The sequence below is a fragment of the Patella vulgata genome, chromosome 1 (genome assembly GCF_932274485.2).
Source record: "Patella vulgata chromosome 1, xgPatVulg1.2, whole genome shotgun sequence".
In the NCBI taxonomy this organism is placed as follows: domain Eukaryota; kingdom Metazoa; phylum Mollusca; class Gastropoda; family Patellidae; genus Patella; species Patella vulgata.
The window spans coordinates 72,339,503-72,357,873 of NC_065879.2; the positions used below are offsets into that span (position 1 = coordinate 72,339,503).

Here is an 18,371-nt window from a genome sequence, read left to right on the forward strand (position 1 = left end):
TCTGTTTGTTTTTCATATTAAAGTCAATCAAACATAATTCGTTTCGCTAATTTTCCGAATTTAAACTCTAGCGTAGTGGGCGTTTCCGGTTTTCTAAAGCAGACTAAAAAATTAAAGAAATTTGTGTGAACTCTTTTGATATAAGTAGAAATGGTAAGAAGGCTTGAAAATCCCTAATTTTAATTCACGATATATTATACATTGAAAACCAGCTGAATGAGAAATTGTTGTAGATTTAACAGATATGATTTATTCCTGTGTCACGTAGGATTGTATGATTTAGTTGGATGTTGCAGAAATGTAATAAAAAACTATTTATTCACAGTTTTGCTTATTTTAATATTTAAGTATGGTGCGGGGGGGGTGGGGGGAGGGTTAGATGGCCGAATGGTTAGCATGTGCACGTTGTATCATAACGTCTGTCATTAAGTCAACTGGCGTGGTTTCGATTCCCCGGTTGTACGTGACAAGGAGTAGGGTCGCCTTATAGGCTACATGTATGGCCGAGTTACGTAAATTTGTGAGTGAGCCTATATTTAGATTTCAATGGTGTCTACCAAGTCGTTTAGCAGAAGGGGCCATACTTTTAACAGCATGTTGCGTATACTGACACTGGCGAGGTAAGCATGCAACAATTCTTATTTTCACTGAAATGTCCCTTTACATTGTTCAGGTGTTCGCAGAGACTGACACATGACCGTTTAGCACTAGCAGTAAAAAGTTGCCCCGTAAAATTGACTGGGAAACGAAGATTTTTCGACAAGGATTCAATAGTACGGTTCTTGAACGTACAGGGCGAGTGTAATGAAACCTATGTTCAGAGCTGAACTAGTCCTTATCAAGCAGTAAGCTGCAGTAGGAAAATGTGTATTCAGTAATCCTGACCACTAACAATTGGATTAGTAATGCACATCTCTCAAAATGTGCCTGTTTTAGTTTCAGAGGCTGATAATTTTTGTCAAATTCAGCCTTTTTAAAATAACAACTGTATGTAGCTGCCTCAGAATTAAGACCCAGGAGTGTGCTATATGAGCACTTTAGAATACAATAAAACAGATGTCATAGGCTACCATAAAATATTCAACACAGCCATTTTTAAGTGATTTTGAAGATTTAATTAGTCTGCTGTAATTTTAGTCAATTATTATTATTATTAGTTAATGAATAGCTAAGCTATTATATAGTTTCCATATGTGGTTTATTAGTGTTACACCTTTTCTTCGGTCTACCTTTAAGCCATGAGGGATATTTGACTACCTTGATTATATCTAATACTAAATGGTATTGCTGTACCCATTTGATTATGTCTGCTTCTAAAAAATATTTTCGTACAAATATAATACTAATAGCATAAACTAATTATTTTGTTTTTATTCAACATTTGCAGAGATTTAGATTTTGTGGAGATTTGGATTGTCCAGATTGGGCTTTAGCTGAGATAGCCACCTTAGCTAAAATGGTAAGTCTTATTTATGTGATAATTACTTGTACTGTTGATAAAATCTACCATACTCTTTGGCTAATTCAGTTAATTTCTATGTTATGTCCAATTTGACTCCTGGGTTTGGGGGTTTATTTTTGTTATTGAAACATCGTTACGTAAATAAATTAGCAGTAGTTGTAATTCTGTCATTGCATCAAAACAACTCAGGGATTACACAGCAGCTGGTGGTAGTGTAAGAGTTAAAACAATGTCTGGAGATCTTGATGCTAGCTGATAAAGTTCCCCAGGATTTTCCTACTGGTTGTTAAAATGTAATGAAAAACTGAGGTCCTATTTATCTGTGGCAGCATGTTAAAGAGCCCTTGAAGTTGGAAAAGCGAAAGAAGTGCAGGCTGTAGAGCCACTGTGGTGGCAAAATTATGAAATATTAAATTACCTTACATGTATATTTGTGTTAGCTTTAAAATTTAATTTTCAGACATCTGTGAAGATGAAGTTATTGTGTGTTCAAGTTTTGAAAGATCTCCTTGGAAATGTAATAGATGTAAGTAAAGGAAATATTTCCAACCAACTGTTAGTCAAGTTATGATCCCAGGAAGTAGTGTCTTGAAATAGTTAGTGTACATGTATTCGTCAGATCCAAATAAACGTATATACATGTAGTAAGGTATTTATACTGAAGCCTCCATGTAACATTGTTGGCTATAAATTTTCAGGGGTCGTCTCATCTCCCAATGACCCTCATTACAGGAGAAGTTACTCTGGTAGAAGTCACAGTATCCTGGCTACACACCTCATCAGGTGCTCAAAAAGTGACAAGGCACTAGATACATTCTAGAATGATCTGGGTTCAATCAATTCAGCCCATTTCCTTGCTTGTCAGACAATGGCACCTACAGGCTTACAAATATAAATATTGCCTAGTCATTAATGAGATTGAAAAACCAAGGGTGACCTAAATACCTTTTGGTGTGCTTTTACTAGAAGTCTTGTCAGTGTAATATGATTAAAAAGAGACAAAGAAGCACCTGGCCATTCAAAATTCTCTTCCTGGCATTACACACATCATCATAGCAAATATTAACCATGTTAGTTTCTAAAGAAAAAAACTGTGTTGATGAGATGTTAAACTGTTCCATTGATTTTCAAAACTTCAAGAGCAATACTAACAGCTTTTTTGTTCAGTGTTTTGTAATAATTAAGCTTTCATATTACATATGAAAGCTTATTGTTTCTGTTAAGATTATTATTGTTATTTTTTTTTTGTGTTTTGTCCACAAATCGGATTTCTCAGAATCTAACCATAGGATCGTTCTGAAACTTTTACCTATCCCCCCAAAAATGGGTGGTGGCTGTTGATTAAATATATTTTCAAAACGTTTTACGAATCCGAAATCACCGAATTTTACGAAGGAATGCATTTGACCTACAATGCTGTAACTCTGTGACTATTTGACCTATTTTACTAATTCTTTTTTCTTTGAGTATCTTGAAACATTTACTTCAAATCTGCAATTTCGGATTTTGGCATTTCGAAAATTCGTCGCTGTCATTTCGAACCGGAAGTTATTACCAATTTGACAACTTCTTTAATAGTTGTGCGATTTTCGTGAAATTTAGAATGTTAGTAGATCTTGCCAATGCGACTTCAATGATGTCCTTGGAAATTTTCTAAATTATCTCCCCTTGGTGAAATTAAGGATCAAAGTTTTCAAAAAAATCGTCGAAATATAGGTCAGAATGACCTAAAAAAAAAATTCGATACTAGACAAGTAATTACTGATTCGTACACAAAATATGGAGTTTGTCGATCGAACCGGAAGTGCCACCATCTTTAAACGTGAAAAATCAAAAAGGCTTTTTTGCTATTTTACTTACAGACTCGGTCGTCATATTTTCGGAATCCTGGAAGGAATACCTAAAAATCTATCGGATCAGAATTTTGATTTCGGTCACGTGATGGTCACCATTTTGAATTGAAAATGAAAAATAGAAGCAATTTGAAGGGCCGGGACTTTGGAACACAAGAACTCTCCTTCTAATTAAGCTAGAATGTTCAAACTTGGTGTAGGCGTTCACTAGGTCAATGTCATGATTGAGTTCAAAGATGAGCATTTTTTGCCTAGGGTAAGCGAGATAAGCAAGCTGATTTGTTGATTCTTTAGGGCACGATGACATTGGTTATAATGAATGGAGGGCGATGAAACTCTTGTCAATCGAGAGGCTAATAGCTGGCCTGTTGTGTGAAATCATTGTATCATTTTTTATTCGAATTTCTCCTTTGATGTTTTCCGTGCCGACAAGGTTGTTTTCGAGTTTAGCTGGATTTGACTTCGCGCATGCGCTACGCTGGAACCAAAGGTACCATGAGTACTAAATTCCGGCGAGCAACTTTTCACGTTGGTACCTAGGTACCCTGAAAATTTCAAGGTGATACCTTCATTCGTTCAAGTCGTTTGTTCTTGTCACCTGCCTTTCGTCGTTTTTTTTCTAAGTCAATTTACGGCTTCCATGAGGGGAAAAAAGTGGAATTTCGCCGTGACACCGGCACCGATTGTCCGAAAACCATGAAATTTGGACACAATACGTCCATTACCACCCCGGACTCTGTGCCTTACCCCCATTTTGATCCCATTAAAAAAAAAGAGTTTTAGCAAAAAAACGATTTTCGGAATTTAATATTGGTTTTAACCCTGTACCCAGACAAGATATAGATATTATTATAATCCCTATGAAATATTTTAATTATTTACTGCTATAATATGAATTATCACTTATTCCCCGTTAAATAAATATCGGTCACCGTGTGCAGCTGTACAACTTCAAGGACCCTGGCTTCAAGTCAATTTACGGCTTCCATGAGGGGAAAAAAGTGGAATTTCGCCGTGACACCGGCACCGATTGTCCGAAAACCATGAAATTTGGACACAATACGCCCATTACCACCCCGGACTCCGTGCCTTACTCCCATTTTGATCCGATTAAAAAAAAAAAAGTTTTAGCAAAAAAACGATTTTCGGAATTTAATATTGGTTTTAATTAATTTTGAAATTGCAAATGCAAAGAGATTTTATCGCCTCTTCCGTATGTGATAGGTACTGGTACTATACACATTATCCTTAAAAGACAATTTTTTAAAATGACCGTAACGATGTATCGACACTAGAAACCGAAATCGCCTATTTTGACCTTTTTTGACTGCTGAGGCATCATTCCGGTGGTCCAAATCTCTGGAATTTCTAGCGGTTGGCTGCGCCGCGATGATATTTATCACATACTAAATTGAGAAAAATCCTCAGATATCAAGAACAATAAAAATTCGATAAAATACGGCAATTTTTTAAGCAAAAAACCTTTGATTGTTGGGGGCGGGTTTTGAATTTATTTTGAACGTTCTCGGAATCCAACACTCTTCTATTTTTAATATGTGATAGCTAGAATCCCAAGGTACATTCTGTGCATATTTGAAGGCAATCGGAGCACAGGAACGTTGCCTGGGCAGAGCAAATCAAAGGCTTCTTCGTCTTATGACCTTAAACACTGCGTATAAATTTAAAGTCAATCGGATATTAACAGCAAAAGGGGGGCGACGACAATATACGACCACATTTCAATGTGGGCCTATAAAAAGTAAATCATTGCCAATAGAAAAGACCCACCTTTCCCCCAACAACAACCATGTAATGCACTAGCTATAATGGGGATTTTTCTGGAACACAGCGAAATGGGTCTTTTAAAATGTTCACAAGTGTATCACAAGGAGGGTTTGCTTCTTCTCTATGGGACACCCGATACCACTTCTCAACGAGGAATTCAGTCACACAGCCAACACCATTTTGTATGTTTGTGTAATCTTTATTCAGTATAAATCAAGTAATACAAATAAAAAAATACTTGGATTGATGAAAACATAATTTTTGAGAGTTATTCATACATGTAGCATAATTGTTCTTATTTAAAAAATGTACATGATTACATGTTTGTCATAAACAACATTAAATAAACAATCATGTTTCTTCACGATAACAGTAACAGTATAACAATTGTATGAAATATATTTTCCTTTATTTTTTTTTATTTTTAGAAAGGCCACTTCCTTGGTTTAAAATATATCATAAATTGTAGTTATCTAACATATACTTCCATGTATGTTTAGCTAACAGATTACCACGTCGCCTTATCTAACAGAGAGTAAATGGTATACAATATCAAATTATAATTTACCAGCATTACTTGTTTCAGTAATTTAATCGTGTGTTATTCTTGTATTTAAGTGAGAAGAGTGAATAAACTATCATGGGTTGAAACAAATATATTGGAGTAGAAATAAACATTGTATATTGGTTTGCAAATAAATAATTGGTACAGATAATGCAATGTCATACAACATACTTTTTGGATTCGGTACAAATACAACCTTTTTATCATCAATGAAAATAATGTGATTTCAAAGTAACGATGAATAAAAAAACATTGCTTATATAAAGTACATGTAATTGGGTTCATTTAATTCACTTTGTATCTATAATATACATGTAGTATTAAACAATAAATATATTGATTAATGCCAATTCTATACAAATCTCATAGTTGTATTCATGTTTTCTTTACCATAACAAGAAACAGTACAACAGATTTAGTAACAATATATTCCTTTCTACATCCGTCAGAGTGGTTGATGATTCATAGATTCTAATAACCCCTTTTGAAGTTTATATGAAAGCTTTGATATCTGCTATGCAGATCTAGTTATAATTGTGTTTGCATTCGAGGTATACCTCATGCTTACCTTTTCTGGAACATTTGATAACACCTCATACTAATTTGGGATGGTTAGTTTATACATCTATCAATTTCTGTAATACTATTTATACGCTTTCTGGACAGACATTTTGATAAAATGTGTTTAAAAACATAATTAGGTCTTCAAAATTTCCTATTTTTATTATTTGTTGATTTACTTTGTTTCAGTATGATAAAGTTTATAAGCTGACCTCAGATGCTAAATTTGGTATGTTACATTTTAGAAAATGTCCTGTTTGTGAAAAATAACAGCACCTTTAGCAAGGGATCAGCATTTGCATCAATAAGCCTCAATACACCTGTTAATTTAATGTCAGCATCATACTTATCAACTAAATATTTTGCCAGAGTATTGACTTTGCTGCCACCTTTGGTTTCATTTTGAGTGAAGCCTATATCACTACAGGCCCGGAACTCAGGGACTGTACAGCGCAGTGGACGCTTATGGCTAGGCCCCAGATCCATTCACATTTGTTATTTGAGGTGTCTGTGTATATTGTGTCCTGTCTGTAGTTCTGTCGTGTGTAATAGTGTGTGTGGTGGGATGCCCTGCACTTTACTTTTATGTTCATTGCTCTATTCAATAGTTTTCTAAATACACTTGTTAGAATTCTTCAAAATAACTTCAGACCGATACCTACATGGCTTGTATAAAAGGTTTTTAATCCCTTCATACCATATTAACTCATTTCGTTACTGCAATTAAACGAGAGACTTTTTCCATAAGCATTTAGTTATCAGACTAATACCTTGTGTCATGATAGATCTTTAAGGCTAAGGTATTATGTAGGGAAATCATATATTATGTTTATTTATTAGAAAACTAAAAGGGTTTTCACTTGATATAATCATCATGGGTGGTTCTATTAATTTATTTCAATTTTGAGAGTAGAAGTCAATGGTGACATTAAGCAGCAAATGCAAAGGCCTTCATTCACACTCTGTGTCCAATGCAAATTGTCTGAAAAACTTTGAATAGCAAGCAAGTAACTCACTCATTCACATTTCCATAGTCACTATTTACTGTAAAAGCCACTTTGTGATAGCAAATATACATCTGCAGTAGTCGGCGATTGGTTAGTTTTCGACGTAGTGATTTGATACCTAATAGGTTAATTAAAAAAGTAATGTTTAAATCTTTGTGTATGTGTAGAATCATGGAATAGATAATTAATCCAACATTAAATATTACTGATATATTTTGTTTTTCTAATTTCAGAAAGTGGTGATGTAAAAGCTAGTATAGCAGTATTATCATTTATATTAACTAGTGCTGCAAAATATAATGTTGATGGTGAAACACTATCTAATGAACTACAACAACTTGGTTTACCTAAAGGTAAATAAACTCTGTAGTTTCATGTAAAGTCATATAAAAAAACCAAATTATCATTAATTACATGATCACCCCAAGGTAAAGGGAGGTAACTATATTAAACATTTTGTGTGGAATTATAAAATTCCAGTAGGCTCAATTACCATATCAATGATAAATGTCATTGACAATTATTATAAATGGTATTGATGATTGGACAATTATATATTGACTCATTGTTATCATAAAACCATTATTTATTCTGGTTAAGATCTTTTGATGCCATCCTGTCCTTGATGATAATATTCCGGCAAATTACATCTAGTAAAATGAGCAATGAAATGAAATGAAATGAAATAGGGTTTAACGTCCTACTGCTCTGCTCTGACTGGGATAATGAAGATGGGCATACAGCATACAGTGTGCTAAGGGGAAAATTTTGCTGGAACAGTGGCGCTACGGCTTACTCTGATATCAAATTCCAACTGCAAGGGATCCTTTGCGTGCACGTCAATGTGTACATAGGCCCTGGCTTTTCATCCCATCTGAATGGCTATACGTTGTCCCTTGTCAGGCACTCAGTCCCGCACCACTGACTAGTAAAATGAGAAAATAAAAATGAAATTATACTCCATGGAGTTTGGAATATTAGAACTACGAGACAGCAATTATTAGTTACTTCTTGTAAATAAACCTGTATTCCACTTAGTGTACAGTAATAGAATGTTTAAATAAGTAATACAAGAATGAGTAATTATACAAGTTAATGTCTGTAAACAGCATAATAAACAGATGATGTGATGTTTGTGATGATAAGTACTGTAGCCACATGATCCTTTCACAAAATAAAACAAACAAAATTAAACCTCTTGTCTGCATCGGATATTTTAGACACTACCAGAACAAAATCACTAGATGTACATATCATTGACTTCAAAGAGCAAAACTATTAAATTATACATTTATTTTGTTGATTTTCCTTATTTTTGTACAACGTTGTAATCGACCAATTACAGGTATATTACTGTATAATATTGCCACAGTGTTAGAGAGCTATGTATAATGGTTGTGATGACTAAATTGAGTCACTCTTATAATATGCTTAAATCACCACAACATGAAGAATGGGGTGGCTTGTACAAAACAACAGAATTATTATTACTTTTTATCTGAGACATATAAAGATGGTAGTGTCAAATTAATAGAAATCAATCAAATTTAACTTAAAGACCATAACTTAAATCAGAATTGGTCGATTGTTATATGTTTTGGACCAGATAGTTTTTAAATAAAAGTATTTTTATCCATTCAATCTTCATTTTGACATGTTTGAGCTTTAATTTTGTCTTATATTTTGTTATACTTTGTTTTATCTTAAATGTTATTATTTATAACCTTTATTTAGGCATGTTGAGATTTAATGTTATCTTATGTTTAATTTTAGAACATTCCACATCTTTATGTAAATCTTATGGTGATGCTTTAGAAAAATTAAAAGAATGTTTACGTCAACAGAGCTTAAAGCGTAAGTACTAACACATTTATAGATAATTATTAATATCCCATATAGCTTTATCCAGCCTATATTGCTTTATTCATGAATATATATATAGCTTTATCCATAAATATGTTGTATAGCTTTATCCATAAATATCCTGTATTGCTTTATCTATAAATATCCTGTATTGCTTTATCCATATATAGCCTATATTGCTTTATCTATAAATAGCATGTATTGCTTTATCTGCTTTATCTATAAATATCATGTATTGTTTCATCTATAAATATCCCGTATTATTTTATCTATAAATATCCCGTATTATTTTATCTATAAATATCCTGTATCGTTTATCTATAAATATCCTGTATTGTTTTATCTATAAATATCCTGTATTGCTTTATCCATAAATATTGCTCTACTGTATCTTTTACTCTTTTTAGGGTGATTTTAATTCAAAGACCTTAATTGTTTTTTACATTTGTATTTCTATTTTCAGTATCAAGTCTAGACAGTGTACAATGGAGAGTTGATTATATTTTAAGCTCTAGTGAATTAAAGGTAGGCCTACCCTTTGATTATTATTTGATCAAGTCCTAAGTCCATGTTTCAATATCAGAGGATACTTATCGAAACATTGTGCTTGTGTATAATAAACCGGTGATTGTTTTCCCATATAACTGTGTTAGTTCTGTTATGTCTCCAATCGCTAAATACCACTAAAGGATTATGTTCAATATCAGTTGTTTTTTGTTTTTGTTTTTATTTTTCAATTGGCAAAAGAAATCTGGGATGTATCAACATCATATGCAAAGTACAAGAGAAGGAGATTGGAGTTAACATCCACTCGACACAAACTAGGTCTTTTCAGGACAAACATGGTTTAATTTTATTTCAATATGGGTCTTTAGCTGTGGGAGAAAACTTAGAGGTTGGACAGGCGACACTACTCCGTGCAATGTATAAGGGTTTATAATGTATGAGAAGTTAGACATTGAGATATGTGTTGTATGTATCTAAATTAGCTGTGGTCCTCATAATTTGTTATCTATTTTGCAGGATGTGAGTGAGCCATGTGTACAGGTGAAATTATCAATCAAAAATCCGGATACCAACCAATCAAAACCAGTTTCTTTTACAGTATCAGCAGATAAATTCAGAGTTTTATTAAATGGTATGCCTACTTTTTTCCAAACAATTGGTTAAAATTCAAATTTAGTTGGTCACAAATTGCGCAAGTTGAAATATATAGAATGTTCTTGATGGAAGTTTTAAACCAGCGGCTGCCAGGCAGGATACGCCCACATTTTGCAAGAGATGGATAGACAACAAGCTAAAAACAAAAACGATTTTTTGTACAATCAGGGGCCATAATCTAGAAAGTTATGGTCTGAAATGCGCAAATATCAAAAGGCACGGAGATTTTTGGAATATAAAGATATGTTTTAAGTTTCATCAAAACCTTTGTATTACATACTTATACACAATTTGCATACAAACAACAGCCATATTGTCAGGCAGTTTCATTTCAATTTTTTCCGAAATTCCAATTCAACCATCATTATGGTGGAATGGTGATATATCTAAACGGTTTTTAAAATCGGAAAAAAAATTGTGACCTCTTAGAGAATCCACAAGCTAAAAATGCAATTTTTTGACCAATCAGGGGCTATATCCAGGAAGTTTCATCCAAATTGGATAAAAACTGTGGCCTCTTAGAGGATCCACAACCTTGATATAACATATTTTTACACTATTTGCGTACAATCAGGGGCAATAATGCATGAAGTTACAGTCCGATACATGCCAATATCAAAAGGAACCGAGATCTTGGGGTGATAAACCTATATTTCAAGTTTCATTGAAATCGGATAAAAATTGTGACCTGTAGAGTGTTTACAAACAATTGTGGACGGACGGACAGGGGCTACGACAATATACGTCCACATGAAAATGTGGGCGTATAAAAACATGGTGGAATATGTGAAATATTAAAATATTTTAATGGTAAATTGCTAAGATTTCTCCCTGGTTAGATATGCACTGGGATTTTGGAGGCTGTGGTGGCTCAGTGAATAAGGCGCTGACTCACTAATCAGGGGGTTCAGGGTACCATCTGGGTATTGGTTTGTCAGTGGTGCAGGAAGGAGTGCCTGGCAAGGACAGCGTTTATTCATTTCGAATGGGACAAAAACCGAGTCGAGTTCATGTATGCACATTGCCGTGCACATAAAAGAACCCTTTTCTCTAATAGCACACTTTATTGTATGCCCATCTTCATTAGCCCTGTCGATGCAGAAAAGTAGGATCCTAAATCACATTTCATTTCATTTGGACTAGGATTTATTTTTTATTCATACTTTTAAGAGAGATTGTCTATTGTCAGTATCAAAATCCAGAATTGTAATCTACAGAGTAATCTCCATGATTACATTTTGATTCTTAATACTTCTGAATGGGATACAGAGTTCATAACAGAATTTTTAAAAATATGGTTGGATATTTTAAAACCATACCCGAGGGGTTTTATTAACATGGAAAAACTCTCCACTCATGGGCATATTAGGGGACCTGAGAAGCCATTCTCTTTGTTTATAAAAGCTGTAGTTTATACTTTAAGGTTTTAAATACTTTGTTTGAAATTTCACATGACTTTTTTTTTTTCAGAATTAAAACAAGCAAATTCCATGATGGAAAACCTGTCTACATAGACACACAAAACTAATATCCTTGTATTGTTGACCAGAGAAGGGATATCAGAGGCAGTATATTGCAATTATAGAACAACCTAAAGAATATTTTAAACACATTTTCAGTGGACAATATTGCTCCAAAAATCATGTACATACTAAAATGTAACAATTATATATATTATATTTATTTTTATAAACAAAGTGTTCAGCTTATTTATATGATTTTGTGATAAAACACAAATGAAGTAGCTTTACTTACTGGAAACCAAACAAGTCCCCTCCACCCAATACACTCACCCTGTAGCAATCATGATCAGAAAATTCCACAGTGCAAGGTTTTAATAATAAACACCTATCAAAGTGTGAACAGAATGATTAGTTCGCAAAATACATTTGAAATATATGGTGCAAAACTTTAAAAACTGGAAAGAGTTCTTCCATACACCTCACTGAAATTTCTGACATAGTTTTTCCCCTTATCAATTTTGCAGGAAGGAGGACCTGACAAGGACAGCAATCTAGTCATTCAGATGGGACGAAAATCAGTGCCCCATGTATAAATTGGCATGCACGTAAAAGATCCCTTGGCAGTTGAAATTCGATATAAGAATAGGTCATTGTGCCGCTGTCCGGGCCTTGAACATAAGCACTAACCCAGCATCAGAGACAATTTTTTATCTATTTGATTCCCTGATGCCATGTGGCACCTAGGAACAGCGAATATAAACCTTTGATTTTCTATTGTATTTGTTGTTTATTTTCTTATTTGATTTGTTTCAATTGGATTTAATAATGGAATATGAAATACACAAAACACAATTCTATTGACAACAAGACTACAGATAATTAAGGGGAACGACAATAAACCTACATTAAAATATGTATGCATATAACAGTAACTTAAGGCAACACAAATAAAATAACTTGTTTCTCGGGCACCGCCCGCACGCAAAATTGGTTGCGCGTGCAGTCTATTTATTAGTCTTGATGAAAAAAAATAAATATGTAACGCCCACCCGCACATCGACAAGCAAGTCGTAAAAAAAATATCCCGCATGTACCTACATCCGCCATACATGTATATCTATTCAAATGTATTAAAACTGATTCAGATGAACATGCTGTCTTTTTTATCCGAACAATGGCGAAGTTTGGCAGATTTGCCTTTTTTATTGATATCGAAAGAACCTCCATTTTGTATCACGTGATATTAATTACCTCCCCTGATAAACTAGAATTTGATTCGTGTTAAAAGTCATTGGCGACAATATTTCAATCATTCGATCGTAATCGGCCCATTATTGCCGGCTTCAGTCGGTCCTTGTTTGGAAAATCCTATTGATAAAATAATGAACCGTAGAACAGGTTAATTAATTATAGCTAAGAATACGATACGATGACGATAGTCGTCATAATGCATACCTTAGAATCTGGGTCATTATTAGCACATTTACGGTAGTTTCGATAATCCGGAAAATAATAATTGGATTACCGATTTGATGGTTTTACTGACCAGTTGTTAGTTAGATTTAAATAGTGATTCAATATAAACACCGAATAGAACACCGAATATCCTGAGAAACACACCGAATATCCCAAGAAACAGTATTTCCGGCAATCTCAAAACCGATGACACGGTGTGACATGCATTGGTTGGAATTCGGTAAATAATTATAAATAAACCGGCGATACTAGATTTAGTTTTAAATACTGTTTACCATGATTATTATTTTTGATACACCTGGTGAAAGAGGCTTAGTTTTTAAAAATATTGTTGTCTTTATGGAGGGCTATTACATAGTCGTATGGAATTTTATTTTAAACCAATTTCAATTATGTGAATTAAATATGGAAAATTATTTTCCTTTCAGTCAGTGTTCAGTCTCAGTGTTTTAGTAGACTTGATTTTGGGTTTATGTTTTAAGTATGTACAATAAAGTTGAATATAACGGAAAGCAAAAACGTAAACAAGTAATGACTTTCTCATTTAAAAAAAAAAAAAAAGAAAGACCGCCCTCCCGCCCCAACAATTTTCAGCAATAGCCAAATTTTATTTTGCACCATCAATGAGTAAAAAAAAAAAAGAAACCGCCCTCCCTCCCTACAGTTTCAGCTGTCAGTTGCCCGAGAAACAAGACATTTATTTTGTGTGGCCTAATACATGTCTATATAAATGTTTATTGACTGTAACGTTTTTATTTATCAGATAATATACAAATAAGCAATACAATGTAAATTAAGGTATGTCATTATTGAACAAGTTTTCTTACTGATTTACAAATTCTCTTTTTTGTCTTGTATATTAAATCTAGACAGAAAACTTCTATAACATTTGTTTTGTTATTACACGTTGTGTTTGTAGTAATTTCAAAATGGTAGACGTCATGTTACTTAGAAAAGTTTACATTTTGCACCAAAAAACCCCCATCTGTTTCGACCATTACAATCAAAAGGATCACAGCAATGTTGAACAAGGCTACATTTTTCACCAATAATGGCACAACGACCATAAATCATATGTAAAAATCGTTTAGGTCTTTCTATCTTCTCACTGTCTCTGTGAAAAAAATAAATAACACAATTACAAGAAAATTGTGACCAGTCGTTTGGACGTGACGAAAATGTAAGATCCCATACATAAATTGGTACCACGTAACAAATCCATTGACAAGACCGGAACTCGTCTCCAAAGGTTTCTCCCTAGCACTGCACGTGACTTGAATTAAACAAAATGACCGAATTCGAGCGGTATAGGGACACCAAGGCCGAGAACAAGGTTCCATCCCTTGGCATTCCATTATGCCGCCTGAATTCAGCGATAACAACGAAAATGGTGACCACACTGAAAAAAAACTTGTTTTGAAACAACTTGTTTTCAACACAAGTAAGGTGTCTCTATTTAACAACACAAACTTGTGTTGAAACAACACAAAACTTGTGTTAAAATTTGTCAAACAACACAAACTTGTGTTGGAACTTGTGTAAAAATCTACACAATACTTGTGTTGAAATTTCTGAAACTTGTGTTGAAATAAATCGAGGTCCACCCGTGCACCAATTGGCTTGCACGTAAAATAACCACTGACAACTTGAATTCTGCTCCCTAAACTTGTATTGGTGATTATAAAAAATATAGCAGTGTGTTAGTCTCAAAATATTGCCTGGATGAGACAGTAAACCTCATTACATCCCTTTACGTAAATTTATGTTAAACTCGGTTCCATTTCTTTACATGTTTTTCTATAGTTTCAAGTGTGTTAGCATGTTAGTTTTATTATATGCACTGCCAATGCTACAGCCGCTTTACGGGATCATATTCCATTTACCCACTATTTCACACACTATTTTTTGTACTGTTCTAAATTTTCTTTTCATTTTCTTTGTGATAATTATGTTAACATTTGCTTATTTTACTTGACCGACATCGTTGATTTCATTCGGCTGTCGTCGTTGTTGAAACTCAATGTTTAAAAAACCCAGTAACCTTAAACTTTACATCCGTATACAGACCCGGACTTAATATAACCTTAAACGACTACATTTCTTCGAACTACTTTTTACACAAGTGTAATTCTAAAAATTGTATTGGAAATGAAATAAAATCTAATGGGTTTTAACAGAATTGTATAGGAGACTTTTCTTCCAAAACGCCGCATGGCCATTCTTCTGTAAAGATGTTTGCTTTGAAAATATCAATTATAAAGGCAAATTTCATTGTATATTAATAAACAATGCTGTCAAATAATTCAGAGATTGAGGAGTTTGGAAAATAATGGTTGCCAGGCAACGAAACATACGCCTGCAGCCGCTAAATCGTCTGACTGTCGACATGGGTTGTCGCATATTTCTTTTTTTATGTTTTTGTTTTGTAGGTAATGAGAATTTACAAGACACCGATATCAATTTCATATCTATCGAATGATAACTTTTGTCTTTAGAGCATTCACAGTGTTCAACATAGTGAAAGGCCATAACTGTAGACGTGTTTATTTGAATAAATTTCATACAGATCGGACGATAACTTTTGTCGTTGGAACATTCACAAGGTTCAACAAAGTGAAACAAGGGCCATAATTAACTAGAACTAATTAACGGAAATTCAATAGGATTCTTTCACCAATTTAAGTGATGCATATAAATTTCATACAGATCAGATGATAATTTTTGTTGTTCGAACGTTCACAAGGTTTAAGATCGGATGATATTTTCTGTTGTTAGAGCGTTCACAAGTTGCAATAAAGTAAAACAAGTGCAATAACTCCAGAAGACATGAACGAAAATATTTGAATTAAATAGGATTCTTCATCTCAGTAATGTCAACAACTTATCAATTTCAAAACAATAAAAAGAGACCCGTAGTCAGCAGAGTGCTCACAAGAAAGTGTGGACGACGGACGGACGGGGCGCCGGCAATATACGATCACATTTCCTTGTGGACGTATAAAAAAGACTTTCACAATACCTATGTGAAACAGATTGTTACTTTACGTGCATACCAACGAGTACATGGGTAAGCCTCGGTTTTCCTCCCATCCCAGTCCTGAACCACTGAAAAGGGGGTAAACAGGAAAATCACCGTAGTTTCTTCTCGGTCTAATCAAGGATTTCAAAAATTGTACAGGAAGGCTAGATTTTATTTTGGGGATTTTTTTTTTTTTTTTGGGGGGGGGGGGGAATTATCAAAACTAGCGATGTCGCTTCGTTATATATTTCCCACAGAATTCAATATCATTCACATATTACATGTATTTTTATTTTGGGGCTTTTTCATTTTTGGGAATTATCACGACACTAGCGATGATGCTTCGTTAATTATAGTTTCCCAAATTGTTAAGAGTGTTGTGGTTGGTGCGATTAAGTCGCTGTATTACAGTGGTTAGATCTATTTCTTACGGTCACCCTAACCCTCGTCAACAACCACGTGCCCCAAACCAATTTACATATCGGCAACCTTGACGAAATTACAATCTACATTTAGATGACTCCCGCAGAAGAAAAATGTCAACTTATGCGGTTTAGGTAAGACGAGTGTCGTAAGAAAAAATAATATGTACTCACATAGCATTACGTGCCGCTGTGTCATGAACAGGTTCAGCATCTGTAATGAAATGAAATAAAATGTGGTTTAGTCAGGAGCGTAAATGTACACCCCCACCCCCCAGGAAAACAAATGGTTGCAAAATAGTGCAGTCGGTCGCAAAATTATGCATCCGCGATTAATGAATTAATGAGGTAAACAAAATATGTCACATGGAAGGAAAAATTTAATATATTATGTATGAATATACATGATTGCTTTGATCGACATCACAATTCGCTCCAGTTTTTCAAAGCTCAAATTAGTAAAACTGTAGGTGTCCAGTAATGACACAAGAACGCCTCATTGACAGACAAGATCGATCTTTACAAAATCGCTGATCGGTAGTCAAACTAGACTTAGCGCGGACGCTTGATGAAAATCTGAGAATACCCACGAGGTTGGGCATGCGTCCCTATTCCCCGTCAAGTTCAATCCTGGGATCGAAAACCACAAACATTTGACTTATAGCCAGACCTTCCGATCTTAACTTCAACACGGTAAGATGGATAGTAGACAAAGGAAAACACACATACACACATGGGCCAATTTCAGCAGTCTTAGATCCAGATCCAAACTATATATAGCTCTATTTAGCTATGTATAAGTATATCTAGGAGTGGTGCAGGGTATGCCTTTTTAGAACAGATGATACCACCTTTTATTTGACGCCCAAGACCTTCCCTTGAAAAAAGTATTTTGTAAATTGACTAACCTGCAAATGAAAAGTAAAAAGTAGTAACGACAATCAACAATAGCACGAACTTCATCTTGTACGATCTGTAATATTTTAAACTTTTAATTTCAAATCTTCTACCTAAATACTTTCACTTTTAGGCTCATAAAATCTTTAGGAAACTTGATATTGAGAACAAACAATTAAGTAAGACTCGGCAACATTTGATGGTTGTTTCAGCTCATTGTCAATGGTACGTACGCGTCTAAACTAGCATCATTTTGAGACTAACGAAACAGTTATTGTTTTGAGTATGGCACGTGCGCTGTTGGGAGAATAGGGTTGGGTGACCGAATTGTCTAACGCGTGTGCCTTAGATCATAAGGTCTATCATTGAGTAAGGTGGCGGGTTTTTTTTGATTGCAAGCATGCACGTGACAATGAGTAGGGTCGCCTATCTAACCTCGTGAGTTTTTCAGGATCCTCCAGTTTCCAAGCATAAGTGCATTCGAATTGTGGAAATACAACTGAACCATATGTTAGTCTCCAATGACCTAGTTTGTGTCGAGTGGACGTTAACCCTCATTTCTCTCTCTGCGTGAGGACAATTATGTCCGAAAAACGACGATTGTGTCTACTGTACTTCGAATTCAGAGATTATTTTACCTCTACCCCATTATGTACACGGGTAAATCAGCTGGATTTAGTCGAGTGTTCAGTGGACCATGTCTACCTCAAAATAGGTTGGGGTTTGTCTATGTAATCAATCGCGCAACACAAAAACCTTGCTGCTACACCCATCCGTTGGAATCCCAACTAGAAGTAAAAGTATACTGCCCTGGTTGAATATTGGAAAACAATAATT

At 34.4% G+C, this 18,371-nt stretch overlaps 1 protein-coding gene and 1 long non-coding RNA gene across 2 annotated transcripts; one reads left to right on the forward strand and one right to left on the reverse strand.

The window, feature by feature from the left end:
* Positions 1–39: 39 nt before the first annotated feature.
* On the forward strand, positions 40–13,783 carry LOC126816315 (COMM domain-containing protein 4). Its single transcript, XM_050542739.2, has 9 exons — positions 40–153; positions 1,388–1,459; positions 1,923–1,988; positions 6,416–6,455; positions 7,467–7,586; positions 9,007–9,087; positions 9,560–9,621; positions 10,120–10,234; positions 11,728–13,783. The coding sequence occupies exons 1-9, from the start codon at positions 151–153 to the stop codon at positions 11,769–11,771; spliced, it is 603 nt and encodes a 200-aa protein (XP_050398696.1). The 5' UTR covers positions 40–150; the 3' UTR covers positions 11,772–13,783.
* A 132-nt stretch (positions 13,784–13,915) lies between these two features.
* LOC126816323 (uncharacterized) lies at positions 13,916–17,699 on the reverse strand. The gene is made up of 3 exons (XR_007678309.2): positions 17,546–17,699; positions 16,812–16,851; positions 13,916–14,310 (listed from the first exon to the last, which is right to left on the reverse strand). It is a non-coding gene; the product is annotated as an uncharacterized LOC126816323 (long non-coding RNA).
* Between the last annotated feature and the right edge of the window lie 672 nt (positions 17,700–18,371).